This window comes from Podarcis pityusensis, assembly GCF_964106645.2.
Source record: "Podarcis pityusensis genome assembly, chromosome: 5".
NCBI lineage: Eukaryota > Metazoa > Chordata > Lepidosauria > Squamata > Lacertidae > Podarcis > Podarcis pityusensis.
Window position 1 is genome coordinate 51,557,938 of NC_138032.1, and position 15,345 is coordinate 51,573,282.

Below are 15,345 nucleotides of genomic sequence, written 5' to 3' on the forward strand. Positions count from 1 at the left end.
TTGTTAAACTTTAAATATAAGCCAAATCACAGGGAGTTAATTCAACTGCCTGTCCCTCAGTGTGGCACATGTTTTATTGCAATGAATGCCACAGAAGAATAAAGCCACAGTGTTCGTTTGTTTAGTCAGTAAGCATTCTACATGTTTTGAACTCAGCTCTTTACAAGGCAAAATCTACAATACACTGAGGAAGAGAGTACTTCAGGTGAAACTGCCTGAAAGATAATTGTGGGGCTAATGAACCCTAAGGCGGTAACTCAGGCATTTATGAAAGAGCTGCCACACTCAAAATGCAAATAAAGTTTTATAAGCACTGACTGACTTATTTTGTGTCTGAGCTCATTGTACACGCCTGGCTACCTGAACTCTCTGTGACAAGTTGAGTGATCTGAGGGGTGGGGTTATGTGTAGAAATGGCATTCAGATACACTATGAAATGCTCATTTGAGCATTCTACCAAAGGCACAATGGCTGGACAGGAATTAAAACAGCAGCCACACACTCGAGAGAAATATGCATTCGTCTTGAGTTTGTCGCCATTTTAGAAATGGTAGGCTTCTGTGACCCTTCTCTAGATGGATGGAGCCTTACCTTTTGGGGGCAGATGAGTTGTGCTTGTTTGTAGTTATTTTGTGCATTGTACCTATTTCTCATTCCCCAGGTTCATTTCTCCCTTGATGAAAATGATAAGACTTAATTATCTGTTGGTCGAAACAGGTATCCCTAGCAAGGCAGATAATGTGTTTAACAAGGAGCCCCATACCGTGACTGTTGTCATATCAGTGTTGCATGGGTGAGGTTATTAGGCTTCTATCAGCATGACAATCAGAAGGGCGTGAATGACATCCTGAGGCTTACAAAGTATTGCAAAGAAGCAAAGGCCTCATTAACCATGGGAACAGTTGCAAAACCTTAGGAGACCGTATGCATCAGATGTTTGTAAGTTTTAGGGCTGACCCAAGGTGAAAGGCAAGATGGCATCCCCTCCCAATTCCACATACAGAAGCCAGTCAGACTGGCAGCTGAATCTTCCTTCAAGACTGACGAAAGCATTCTCCACCATATCTGTGGGCAGTGTGAGGTAAACTTAGGACAGCCCACATGTAGCACACATAGCCCTGTACCACAACATCTTAGTATCACTCACTGCTCCCCAGTGTCTGCTGCCTGAGGAAGACACTCCACTTTGTCTAATGGTGAGGCCAGCCCTGGGTATTTTAAATGGCACTTAGGACATTCATACAGTTGTTTACTATCTATCAACTGTGAGACAGGAGATGTAACCTCTGCCACCCACACTCTCCTAGACTGGATGGATGTCATATAATGCCCAAAGCAAACCAGTAATTCGAAACTGCAATACTACACATAAATGAAACACAATAACCTCCATACAAAGAAAAATATGAACATCATCTCCCCCTTCCACTTCCCAGATGTCAAATAAGTATTCTTATTCATATTATATTGTATGATCCTCACTCAACTTTCTTCACTATTATCCGCTAACTGGGGATTCCAGTGTGGATGGCTGTTGCTGCATGGTGCCTCCGTAGTGGGTCCAGGGAGGCTGCCATCTTCCAGCGTGGCCAGGGGAGGAGATAGCTGACACTGCCAACCTCCAGCTGTGTTGGGCCCCCTTGTAAGGGTGGGCAGTGACCACTTAGCCAATTTCTCATTCCTTCACCAGGGATCTTCTGTATCATATTGTTACACACCACCTGAATCTCCACTGAGTGACTATATAAGATTCCAGGGGTTCCAGATGCTTATTATACATTATACCCCAAGAGTGTCTCTCATTGGTCCTCTCATAGCTTCAGCAAACTTAAGTGCAAAACAGTCATGGCTCCCAGTCTCTCAGTGCAGCCATCTCTAGCCAGCACTGCATGGAGTTCTGCCTACTTCCTCCTACTTATTCTAAGAAGTCTTTGCAGAAAACAACTCATCCTGTTCTACTTCCAGCATCTCACCATCTCTCTGTGACCTCCATTTCAAAAGACTCCTACAAAAGGCACTTTTTCCTGTGGAGACATCATGTCCCCTGGTAGCCTCCCCTTTCTTGTCTCACCTTTCGTCAGGGTAATGGCTCTGCTATCACTTGCCTTTGTTGTGAGTCGAGGACCCACCACCCACATAGGGATAAATAAGACACAAGGACACATGTATTTTAGGTTAATGGGCTAAAGAAGGCCACAACTTTATTGGTTACAGCATGTGAGTGGTATTGGCTTAGGCAATGGATCAAACAATCTATATATGACTCCACCCCACTCAGCAGGGAGTCATCCGAAGGTTAACAACCAGTGGTAGGAGCTTGTTGATGCAAATACAACTGGAAGCTACCCCTGATGTCACCGGGGATCATGCCATGGCCTTAGCCACCAGCAGGGCATTGGACAGGATCCATGACTGCCGGATTCCTTTAACAGAATACCCAACAAAGGGAGGGGTAGGTGATGGCCACAACTTGCCCTCCAACACACAACACATATTCCAATGCCTAACCGCCAATACCTGAAATGTTGTGACGATTTGCTACGAGGTAGGTGAAAAACCAAGAGGCTGTTGCCAGTTTGCCAAATGGAGAAAAATTCCTACCAGGCCCCCTGGGCAACCAGGGCAACCAACCAAAGTCCATAGCAAGGTCAAAAGCATAAATCTGACCTAAAGGGAGGGTGGGCGGGTGATCCGACGACTCCAGGCAGCAGCATGAGGGCACGGTGCTGCTGTGGCTGCTTGAATGTGGCTAAAATCCGCCCCCAAGCCAGCCCTATTGGCTGGCTGATGGGCGCGGTGCAGCAGCCGGGAAATTGATGCAGGGGGCCGAATACGCCCCCCTGCCAATGCGGGAACCGGCTCCTGCTCACAACTCCTCCCCCTCTGGTAGGAGGAGAGGCTTTCTTAGATAGCACCTCTCTAAACCAGCTCCTGAGGAAGCTGCCTTGACTTCAAGCCCCGCATTTACAGTGGAACCTAGGGTTGCGAACGTGATCCGTGCAGGAGGCACGTTCGCAACCCGCAGTGTTCGCAACCCACAGCACTGCATCTGCACATGCGCGGGTCATGATTTGGTGCTTCTGCGCATGCGCAAACTGTAATTTAGTGCTTCTGCGCATGCGTGAGCGTCGAAACCTGGATGTAACCCATTCCAGTACTTCCAAGTTTGGCGTGGTGCGCAACGCGAAAATGGGTAACCTGAAGCGTCTAGTACAGTGGTACCTCAGGTTACAATTTCAGAAATTATGGGGTGAACTTGGCACCCAGGAATTTTAGTGGTGATCCTTGCCCCCTGCAAACCCATAACAATATCATAAAGGTAAAGGGACCCCTGACCATTAGGTCCAGTCGTGACCGACTCTGGGGTTGCGGCGCTCATCTTGCTTTATTGGCTGAGGGAGCCGGCGTACAGCTTCCGGGTCATGTGGCCAGCATGACTAAGCGGCTTCTGGAGAACCAGAGCAGCGCCCGGAAATGCTGTTTACCTTCCCGCCGGAGCGGTACCTATTTATCTACTTGCACTTTGATGTGCTTTCGAACTGCTAGGTTGGCAGGAGCAGGGACCAAGCAATGGGAGCTCACCCCATTGTGGGGATTCGAACTGCCGACCTTCTGATCAGCAAGTCCTAGGCTCTGTGGTTTAACCCACAGTGCCACCCACGTCCCAAACCATATCATAGTAGTCTTCATAACCCAAAGGAGATAAGGCACAAACAAACAAACAAACAAACATAATTTTAGAAAGAGAAAGCAATCAGGAAGTCCAGAGCTGTACTGATGCAGCAGGCACAATATTCTCCATTTTGGAAATATTAACGTACAGTATGTAATAAATGGCCACCAACTCACAGAGAAAGCATCTGGTTTCTTTTCCCCCCTTCAGTATTGCTACACCATGAGTTATTTTCTCTGCAAGGGCTATTCACAGCCGAAATTATTTTTAAAGGACTAGGAAATTATGCAACCACATCTAGAAACATAGAAAGCTGTCTTATCTTCTTTGGTGATCGCTTGTAGCTGAGTAAGGTTGTCTTCCATGAAAACAGTCTTAACAGTGAGTCTGTAAGTGATTGTGGAGGCCAGTTTTGGATCCACACATCCTTCCACAGTGGGGACATAGGTTTCTGGGCAGAGTTGATCATTGTGAGGGTCTGCCAAATGTGCCTTCCTATTAGCTCATTTCTCCTTTTCACCCTGAGCTTGTTCATCTTCAAAGTCCTTGACACATTTGGTAAAGCCTGTTCTCCAATTGGAGTGCTAGCAGGACAGTGTCTTAGACTTCAAACTGTTGGCCCACCCAACCCAGGATGGTCTACACTGCGTGGCAGTGGCTGTCCAGGATTTGAAACAGGCCTTACATGGAGAGGCTGGGGATTGAACCTGTTGCCTTCTGCATGCAAAGCAGATGCTCATACCACTGAGCTACAGCCCTTCCCCATTAAAGTTTCAAAAGTAGCACAGGCCCTGGGTCCTAACTGGATAACTCTTTACTCATAGATGAAGAAGCATTAGGTAACTCCATATTTCTCATCCCCACAGTCTCTTTCATCAATTTAAATACACATGTGACTTCAGGAAGTAACATACAAAATATTAGCTCCTCCTATGTCTGTTATTGAAGTAAATGGTGAAACTTCAGAGGGAGTCGGTCCACAAACAATGAGTCAAAGATGACAGAGGGTGAAGCAAGCAGGAAGGAATAGCAGAAGCCCATATATTACAAGCTGCCTGGCTGTTTCATGCATATAAAACTGCATGATTAGCATCCATAGAGGGAAAATACACTCCCACCAACTTGGATCTTCTCCAGACATATCATTTCCGGAAGAATATTCTTTGTCACTTCTCTCTCTCTGCGATTCTTATGTGCACAGGAGGGAGAGGATGGAATAGCATAGCAGCAGGAGAGAACCATCTGAAAGGGGATTTCACAGCATTTTTGAACTTCAGGCTTTAGAATGGTAAGTGAATGTTTATACATACTGATGTTCAGGGTAATTTATTTGATGTGGAAAAGACTATTTTCTGTAAAGAGAATGGAAATGCAACTGGGAAACTAGGTTTTATTATCCAGTCTTAATATGGAAAGACAACCAATGATATTTTAAAAAATACAGTGGTACCTCTAGTTACGGACTCAATCTATTCCAGGGTGCCATTTACGGGGTGCCTGAAAAGTCCGTAACTAGAGCAGTGTTTCTAAGTGCGCGGTGCAATAGAAGACTTCTGCACATGCGCAAAGCTCGCAGAACGCTTCTGCATGTGCACACATGGTGAAACCCGGAAGTATACACTTCTGGGTTTGCTGCGTTCACAAGCGGAAAAGACGCAACATGAACCTAATGCAACACGAGGTATGACAGCAGTTTACTGCTGTAAACTGAACCAAAAGGAAATGCCAGAATTCCTAGCATTTGAAGGTTATGTGGAAGACTATGTGGAAGACTAAGGCTATGTGGTGGTTAACTAATGACATCTCCACATTCATGTGCCTTCTGATTCATATCAAATATTTTGCAGTATGATTCTCACACCCACCCCATACTATGCTTCTTAATTGCTATCTTGGTTCAATTCCAAGAAGCACTGCCATAGTGTAGGAGGCCAGGAATGAGAATTAGGTATTTCATGTACTGTATTTGATACTACTGCCTGCCTTGGTTTACAAGTGCTTTGCTGGGTTTTACAAGCCCAAAGACTTTTGCAACACAAGAGGAGGGTTCCTCCATCATACACCAAAACAAGGAAAAAAGAAGAAAAAGAAGCAGGAAAATAAAAATAATAAAATAAATAAATAAACAAAAATTTATACCCCGCCCATCTGGCTGGGCTTCTCCAGCCACTCTGGGTGGCTTCCAACAAAACACTAAAATACAATAACCTATTAAACATTAAAAACTTCCCTTATTAGGGCTGCCTTCAGAGGTCTTCTAAAAGTTTGGTAGTTATTTCTCTCTTTGACATCTGGTGGGAGGACGTTCCACAGGGCAGCTGCCACTACCGAGAAGGCCCTCTGCCTGGTTCCCTGTAACTTGGCTTCTCACAGCAAGGGAACCGCCAGAAGGCCCTCAGCACTGGACCTCTGTGTCCGGGCAGAATGATTCTTCTTAAAGAAGAAAAAGGGAAAGAGGGAGAAATAAAAAGGGCTTCCAATTCTCTGTCAGTTATATACATATAAAGGTTATTCAAAGTATTTATTGCAGAATGAAATGCAGCTGTTCCTCGTTCTGCTAGGTGATATTTTCCCAGTCTCCAGATCCAGACATCTCAAGTTTGTTCATTTCCCCTTTCAAACAAAAAGTCTTAAAGGGCTTCTCCAATTATTATTCTTAAGTGCCAAAAAGTCTTCCCCAGTCCAGCATAACAACTATACCTCCAAAAACTTCAAGAACCATTCCTCCATGTTGAAAAATAATATATCCTCCATCTTTAGTCACATAGAAGTCTCTCTGCTGTGGTCTTTTATTAAAACAGTGATCCATAGCTATTTATTATTGTATATTCATTAATTCACACTCAGTTCCTTACCTTCCAATCCCATTTCCTGTTGGCTGTAATCTCTCATCTGGATTGTTTTTGTTTTTTTAACTCCTTCCATTTCCGCTTCTTTCATTCTTTTTTCAGGAATGTTGCCAGAGGCTTGGTAGCTTTTCCCTCTAAATTCACTCCAAATTGAGCACACAATCTTTTCTCTCTCAGCTCTTTCTCTACCAGCTCAGAATATTTCTTAATCTCTTCATCCATGGTTTCATTCCACTCCTCTAAAATCCTAACTCCACTGCTTGATTGTTTCACTCCTCTAGGCACCTGTGTGAAGGTCTTCTCCATTTCACCATCTATTGCCTCTAGCTTTAGTGTTCCACTCTCCTGTTCTGGCAGTCCTTTATCAATATTATTCTCCAAAGGATCTGTGTCTTCTTTAACCTCATCTTTTCTGGTCCATTTTCATTCACCATCTTGTCCAGTAATTGCCGCATGATGCAAACAGTCCAACAGTGCTTTTGTTGTACTAAGTATTCTTGGTATTATTAACAACTCACTCGCCACCTTAGGGGCTTACAGTCTCCGCCTTAAAAGCTCAAGTCTCCCATCGAGACAGGCTTTGTTTTTGCGTGTCACATATCTAAGCCCCAAAGCATCCCAGTTATGTTTGCTACAGAGAAGAGAATAAACAGCACCCACAGTATTTCATGTCTAGCTGGAAAGGATATAAGCTCATGGGGGAAGGGGACCTTGTACTGTGCTGATATTGGCTGCACTGTTAAGTAACTTGTTTCAGCAAATGAGTGGTTCTGGAATAGTAAAACTGCCACAGCATAGATGTATAACATCTATTGCATAACATGTATATTTAACATTGTATAACATGTATATTTAAATTTATTGCAGATTCCTATAGTTTGGATTGGTGCTTTCCTCCTCCTTGGCACAGCAGAAGGTGAGGCAATACTTTACACATTATGTATTTCAAGAGAACAATTTCATGATTAGACAAAGTAAGCTAAAGCCTCTCCCAGTTTGCCACCAAATGGCATCAACATCCTTTTGACTGGCAGAGAACCAAAGACTGAAACATTCTAGAAACTCACTGTGCAATTTGTGGCATGACAATGTGACATTTAGGGGATGTGCCGCAGCTCAGTGGTAGAACATCTGCTTTTCATGTGGAAGTTTTCAGATTCAATCCACAAAGTTGCTAAAGCAGGACTGGAAAAGATTCCATTCCTGAAAACCTGGAGAGCCACTGCCAGTCAGTGTAGTAAACTAGATGGACTAGTCGCAATACTTCCGAGATGTTTGACTGAAATTTAGTGACAACCAGGCTCTTTTGTTACAGTTCTGAGTGGACAACCTTTATTCCAGGATAGTAAACATATGGAGGAAGAATAGGCTTTTATTGTCAACCTCTACGCATTTATTAGGTTTCTGCATAGAACCTATGCATGTACACATTTACAGCATCCAACCAGAGACATCCGTAAAATGATCTGTGGACACACATTTAAACATATGCATTCTTACAAGTGCAATGGGTCAAATGCAGATTATGCTACTAAAGTAATGTCTAGCCTATCCCATTGATTTTAATGGGAATTAAGATATGGTTAACTTCTTTATAATTTATTTCAATTCAACAGTTTCTATATTGCTTAATTACAATTGTCTTTAAGTGGCTCACAAGAAACTCAGTGCATAAAACTGTTGATTATGATTGGTTTTGGTTAATAAAAGAAAAATTTCCTGAATTCCTGTCTGGTAAGAGAGCTACAGCAGAGATTTAAAATCACAAAACTTCCAGCAAAGTAAAGCATGGGAATGTAGGCAACTAGACTTTTAAAATATCCCTTTTTAAGTTACTTACAAGGTTCCCCCTGTATTCCCCTTTAGCACAGAAAAGACCATGCAGATTGGAAAGTTTAAAAATGTTTTTTACTTACAAACACTTTCAAAGGTCAGATTCATGTGCTTTTCCATACAGCAGCAAGAGAAGAGAGGCAGTAAAGCTTAGCTTCAAAATTGGTGATAAAATGGTTCTAAACATGTGGTCTGGGCTTGGAGTGATTAGCCCAGACATCTTCTCTGGTCAGATTCACATGGTGAAAGGGAGTGAATAGAGAAACTTGACTTCCTTCGTTCCAAGTTAAGCGTGCGTGACCTAGTGAAGTCTAGCAGAATAGCTTGATCTATGGTCTTAACCCCTTCATGCATTAACTAGAGCTAAGCATGTTGGATATATGAGGCTAATTTATACCACTAAAATTTAGACAGTAGTCCTAACCACATTTACCTGTAAGTGTAGATCAAACTCACTATAATAATATGAGACATTTGTAATAGGTGATGCTATAGGTGATGCTATGTCTGGTGAATGCCATGTACTTAACAATTTGCCTTGCATGCTCTCTAGCCAATGAAGTCTGCTATAAAGATCTAGGTTGCTTTTCTGATAAGCCCCCTTGGTCAGGAATACCTGGGAGAAAGTTGTTTGGCTTACCAGCATCTCCTGAAAGCATGAATATATCTTTTTTGCTTTTCACTAGAGAGACTGGGAATCTTTCACAGGTGAGACAACCTTTTTTAATTGTTTATTTAAGAACTGTTGGCAATATCTGTGTATGCCTGTATGTGCTGGCTTGATCCTGTCTAATCAGACAATGGCATTTGCTAAGACAGAGGTTCTCAGCCTCCTTTTCTCACCATTTGTATAACATCAACCATCTGACAGGGTTGCCATGCCTGTGAATGACAGAAACTATGAAGCTCTTTCCACATTGAAAATGGTATCTCAGGCATAGGCAAACTCGACCCTCCAGATGTTTTGGGACTACAATTCCCATCATCACTGACCACTGGTCCTGTTAGCTAGGGATTATGGGAGTTGTAGTCCCAAAACATCTGGAGGGCTGAGTTTGCCTATGCCTGTGGTATATAATTGCTAATGAGGGATGGGAGAGAAAGTCAATTCAGTTCTCATTTGAAAGCTAACTCACCTGTCACGCTTTCCAAAACAAATCACAAACTGAAATGCAACCGTACTTTGAAATTCACACTCCTCTGAATTTTGCAATGCAGTTCTCCAGCCAAGAATGTGCACAGAAGTGCATCTACTCATGTAAAGTGTGCACATAATTGCATATATTACTGAAAATAACATAGAAAATGCATCATAACAGAAGAAAATGCTTTGGAAAAATGTGTACTTTGGGCAAATTGCATACAAAAATGTGCCTATTGGGAGAAATTGGCAGTAAAATGCTGAAGAAGTTTCATGATAACTTTTTTATATTAAAAAAATAGCTTGCAAATGTGGAAATATGGAGAGCTGAAGATTGGGAAAATGAGAAACTGAGAGAAACTGATACAGAGATATTCACTCATCCTGATGGATAACTAATTCATTACAGTGGTAGCTTGGGTTAAGAACTTAATTCGTTCTGGAGGTCTGTTTTTAACCTGAAACTGTTCTTAACCTGAGGTACCACTTTAGCTAATGGGGCCTCCCACTCCTGCTGCACCACCGCCGCACGATTTCTGTTCTCATCCTGAAGCAAAGTTCTTAACCCGAGGTACTATTTCTGGGTTAGTGGAGTCTGTAACCTGAAGTGTATGTAACCTGAAGCGTCTATAACCCGAGGTACCACTGTATAGGAATTGATATATATATGCTTGTAAAGCAGGCTAGAGATGAGCTAGCATTGAAATCTGTATTGGCAAGGAACATATGAGTCACTTGAGGATTTGGAAAACCTCAGATTCTAGGATCTTTTCACAAGACATTAGTGCCAACAGTTGAAAAATCAAGCACAATTCTAGCCAGTAGAACTTTATGAGGATGTTGGTACCTGAGAATAAGTGAGAAAACATTCTTTGCTTTGAAGATCCTTAAAATAAATTAATTTTATATTTTTAATTCCCAACAGAAACTGTTATACACCGAAAAATCAACTGTTCAAAATTCTTATTTCTCTCCATTGAGGAAAACTCGCTTTGTTATCCATGGATTTACCAGTACTGGAAAATATGGCTGGGTTGTGGAGATGTGCTTGGTATGAGATTTATCTTGACTAGTTTCCTTCTTCAGTTACAGAATCTAGGACATGGGGAACAGGTGAACATTATGCAAACACACAGGCTCACAATAATAACAATGGGAATCAGTAGGTCATTTTGCCTTCTTCAAACTCGGGGGATGCATTGGTTTGCAAGAGTCTTTGGTGTCTTGCTCTAAAATCACACCTTACTGTACAGTTGCTGTCTACTTGTTGTGCACTGTGACTGGATTGTGGAAGGTGGGCAGAAGGCTAGCCCTGCTTCTGGGTATGAGATTGGACTACCTAGTTTTTGAATCCTTTGAAACTGGTGATCAAGTACATTTGAAAGAACCTCCAGTGTTTCTGATTGCATTAGCAACCTCTAACATATTACTTTTTCTGAAACATACATGTGATATAGCTGCTGGTGAAGGTGGAGAACGTAAACTGCATTGCTGTAGATTGGGAAGATGGTGCCAAATGTACCTACTTCACAGCCGCAAGCAACATTCGTGTTTTAGGGGCTGTAACAGCTTATCTTATCAACACTTTAGCGGTAAGTATGATGTTACCTTTCAGAGCCAGATACTATATCCTACCAAATCAGCTCTTTTTAAAAAATATATTTTATGTTTTTCTCCATAGGTATAGAAAATAAAAATGCATATAATAGAAATATTATACATGCAAGAAGATTCTAAGCAGATAGCAGACCCAAGTATATTCAAATAAAATCCCAAATCTGTTTTGTTACTGTAGCACCAACTTCTCCATATGAATTCAGCCAGGTCAAATGCAGGTGCACCTCATCTTACGTAAGAGTTCAGTTCCAGGGATTATGCATAGATGTGGAAATTGCATCTTGCCAAACCCTTGGATCCACCCCACAAAGCCTGCCTTCTATAAGGGGGGAGGGAAAGAGAGGACCCTCAGCATTCCCACAGCCAGTGCGCTAAGTGGGCATTGCCCCACAAGCAAGGCTAAGAGCTTCAGAGCTCTTTTCACACAAGGACCGCTTGGAGTTACCCACTGTGAAAAGTGCTTTGAAGCTCTTGGCCTTGTCTCTTGGGGAAGGCCTGCTCACTGTGCTTACTCTAGAAGTGTTAGGGATACTCTTGCAAGATCTTGGAGGAAGTCGAATTGTTCCATGGAGTCTCAAGAGAACAACCCTACCAGTCTACCTTCAACTGTGTATAGCCGAAATTGTGCAAGTCAAATGTACTTGAGATGAGGTATTACTGCATGTTGTAAATGGATACCAACTTTGTATGTAACGTCCTAGATTTCATTCCGTTCCCACTTTATACCCTTTTATGTAATTTTTGCATTCATTTTTTTCATTCTGTTTTTATTGCACTGCCAACAAGTTGCACATACTGTACAGTTTTATTCATCTTTTGAAGCAAGGGCGGTATGTCTCATTTCACTGCTTGAGGCAAAACAGGAAGTGCCCCCCACCTTGCTTCTGCTGCCCCCGCCGAAGAATCCTTAACTTATCCAGTTCACTCAATGCAGCCAGTGTCAATATAAGCCCTGAGTCTTGTAATGTCAATTGCATTACAGTGCTTGTGCAAAACTCTCTGCTGCATAATGTAATAATGATGTCTCCTTTACTAATCATTTAAGCTTATATATTCCCCACCCCCATTCTTGAATCACTAGAAAGCGTATCACTATTGTCCATCCAAGATCCACCTCATTGGTCATAGTCTTGGTGCTCACACTGCTGGAGAAGTAGGAAGACGACTTCGAGGCATTAGCAGACAATTTTCAGGCATTGGCAGAATAACTGGTATGAATTCCTATAAAACTGCATTTTAATCTGTGTTGTGTATACACCATACATTTAAAGCACATTTCCCCCAAAGAATCCTGGGAACTATAGTTTAATCCCACAGAGCTACAGTTCCAAGCACCCATAGCAAAGTACAGATCCCAGGATTCTGTTTGGGGGACAAGGGATGTGCTTTAAATGGATGGTGTGAATGCCACATGAGAAAGCTTGATTGGTGAAAGATAGTCAGTGGGAAAATGTAGGATCTCATCTGATTGATAAAGGCAAACCAGATGCTTACCTATGGCCAAGCTCATTCAAATGCAACATCACTAGGAAATGCTGGAAGTATAAGGACCATTGATAAAAATGCACAGTAACACAATTGCAAGGCAAAGCTTTACATCATATCAGTATAGCTGACTGAAAAAGATGTCATACATTCTGCATTTCATCTTTCTCACCACATTCCAGCCATGCAGAAGATTGGCAAAAGAAGGTGGGAGTGAAAAGAAAGGAGCTAGCAACAGGGAGTAGATGTGCTTTATCCTGATTTTTAGGACAAAAGATACTGGGTGGGCAAGGAGGTTTCTATAGTTTCATGTGATAGCAGACCATCATTTTGAGCCTTATTTACTGTGTCAGCATAAAGGCCTGGTGTAGATGTTACTGTTGAAGAAATTTAAAAGGGGTTCCTAGACCGGAGGTAGCACTTCCAGAAACCCAAAGAAAAGGGTGCAGGCTGCATGTAAAAATATAGGCCTTCATTGAAATAAAAATGTTCACAGGGACAGCCCCAAAAATAAAGAGGCTATGAAGTGACACACAGGAGCATGAACTCTTATACACTTCTATGCTAGCCTGTGATTACAAACAACCAATCAAAGGATTAGAACAACTTTCCCATAGCAATTACAATCCATAGTCATCATTTGAAATCAATCAGAGATCCTTAGCTAACCTACCCCAACTTTCTCATTATAATAATATGTCATTAAACACTGCCATCCTTCAAGAACTAATTTAATTAATTTTCGATTAATTAAACTATTCCTTACCTTTCTACAAACAACTGTTATTAATAATTTATTATTAATATATCCTTTCTCTATGTTAACTTAAAATTAAATTATACTGTTCTACCTAGCTAGTCTCCTTTCATGTATTCTCAATTTCTATCCTTTCATATTCGAATACAGAATTTTCTTAATCTCCACTTAAAACAATCTGGGTTTTTTTTCCTACTAGGAGGAGTTGGTGAGGGTTCATATATGGATTGCTGAAGAGCACTGCTAATATTTCCGCTCACCTTTTCCAGTGGGTGGGGTTGCAGCCAGGCATCCAGGCTGCCGCAGTGATCTGGCGGGGGGCAGAGATTGACACCCCCTTCGTGCCATCCCAACCACGTCATGGGCACTGGGTGGGGCCACACCCAGGGGTGGCCCTGCTGTCCAATCAGCACTGGTAGGGGCGTGGCCGTGGGAAACATAAACCACAGTGCAGCCAGGGGCCTCTCCTCTCTCGCCCTTTGTCGAATCTCTCTACCCACCCTCTTTTTTATGCTTTGCAATGACACAACCCTGCTATGGACAAATGTTGTCTGCAATACTGTTGGGATTGGATAGGAATTTTTTCCACTTGGCAAATTGGCACCAGCCATTTGGTTTTCGCCTACCTTGTAGCAATCGTCACAACTTTGTGAGCTTAGGCATTGGGTAAGCCTTTGTTTGGATGGAGGGGAGGTTGTAGCCTCTACCTGCCCCTCCTCATTAAGGGTATCCGGGGGTGTGGATTCTTTCTGATGCCTGGATGTGGGCTAGGGCCATGCCATGACCCCAATGGGGACCCCTCAGGGTGTCCATATTTGATGTAAGTCATAGGGCTCCCCCTATTGGTGGTTTACCCTTAGATGGACTCCCGGCAGGAGTAGAGATATAGTCTGGCTATACCCAATGCCTAAGCCAAACCACTCACATCTGTAACCAATAAAGTTGTGGCCTATTTGAACCCATAAACCGAAATACTTATGTCCATGTGTTTATTAACCACTAGGGAAGTGTGGGTCACGGAGCCTTGGCACACAGCAAATATGGAGCTCTAACAAACCAAATAGAGTCCTAACACAGAGATAAAGGGAGACAGAAAAATCTCCTTCATTACCATTCCTAATCAGGATGCAGAAGTGTCTCCCAAGTTTGGGATCTCAAATGTTGTTGGACTACAACCTCCATCAGCTCCAAGCAGCAAGGCTAATGGTCAGGGATTTGATGGGTTGTATTCTTGGACCCAGAAAAAAACAAAACAGGTTTGCTAATTCCTAACTGGATTATTTTATGTTTTTTTAGGCTTGGATCCAGCTGGGATAGGTTTTGAAGGTTTCCCTGATATGGTCAGGCTGGATCCTTCCGATGCTCAATTTGTGGATGTCATACATACCAATGCTGGAACGTTTCCCACAATAGGTAACTGCCAAACACACATGAATTTTGTGCTGAAAGTTGAAGCATGGACCAAACCATTTATTGCCCTATGAATCTGTTTCAGGATTTGGTATGTTCAATGCCACTGGTGATCTTGACTTTTACCCCAATGGTGGAAGAGTTATGCCAGGATGTGATGATGAGAATACAACACTAGTTGAAACTGACTTTGATACAGGTAAGCCTGTCTGCATTGTATAGGCAGGGGTTGCAAAACTTTTTGGACCAGTGGGCATAGTTCAAGTTTTGAAAGTGTGCTGGGGACACCAGTCACAAGTATGGCTGCTATGGGGAGAGTGCCATATCATAAAATTAGAGAGACAACCATCCTGACAACTTTATGTTTACCTTGGGAAGTCAGCTATGTCCTACTGGTTCTAACTGTGGAGATCACATAATAATGATTACACACAGAGGTAACAACAACACCAGGAAGGTGGTCACATCACACACATTCTGATTTCACAGAAATCGCTTAGAAAGTACTTGCACATTTTGCACCATAACTTTTTTCTAGGAGGGCTAGAGATTTGAAAGAAAGAAAGAAAGAAAGAAAGAA

The 15,345-nt window shown here is 42.5% G+C and overlaps 1 protein-coding gene across 2 annotated transcripts in view; it reads left to right on the forward strand.

Moving 5' to 3' along the window:
• Nucleotides 1-15,345, forward strand: part of LOC308477444 (pancreatic lipase-related protein 2-like) — a 33,604-nt gene that overhangs the window by 12,587 nt on the left and 5,672 nt on the right. For both annotated transcript variants that reach the window (XM_081006019.1, XM_081006020.1), the window contains exons 2-9: nucleotides 4,875-4,961; nucleotides 7,390-7,438; nucleotides 8,909-9,063; nucleotides 10,422-10,547; nucleotides 10,954-11,088; nucleotides 12,195-12,324; nucleotides 14,652-14,768; nucleotides 14,851-14,964. In XM_081006019.1, coding sequence (XP_080862145.1) covers nucleotides 4,959-4,961; nucleotides 7,390-7,438; nucleotides 8,909-9,063; nucleotides 10,422-10,547; nucleotides 10,954-11,088; nucleotides 12,195-12,324; nucleotides 14,652-14,768; nucleotides 14,851-14,964 — 829 coding nt within the window. In that variant the 5' untranslated portion in view covers nucleotides 4,875-4,958. The remainder of the gene's footprint in view (nucleotides 1-4,874; nucleotides 4,962-7,389; nucleotides 7,439-8,908; nucleotides 9,064-10,421; nucleotides 10,548-10,953; nucleotides 11,089-12,194; nucleotides 12,325-14,651; nucleotides 14,769-14,850; nucleotides 14,965-15,345) is intronic.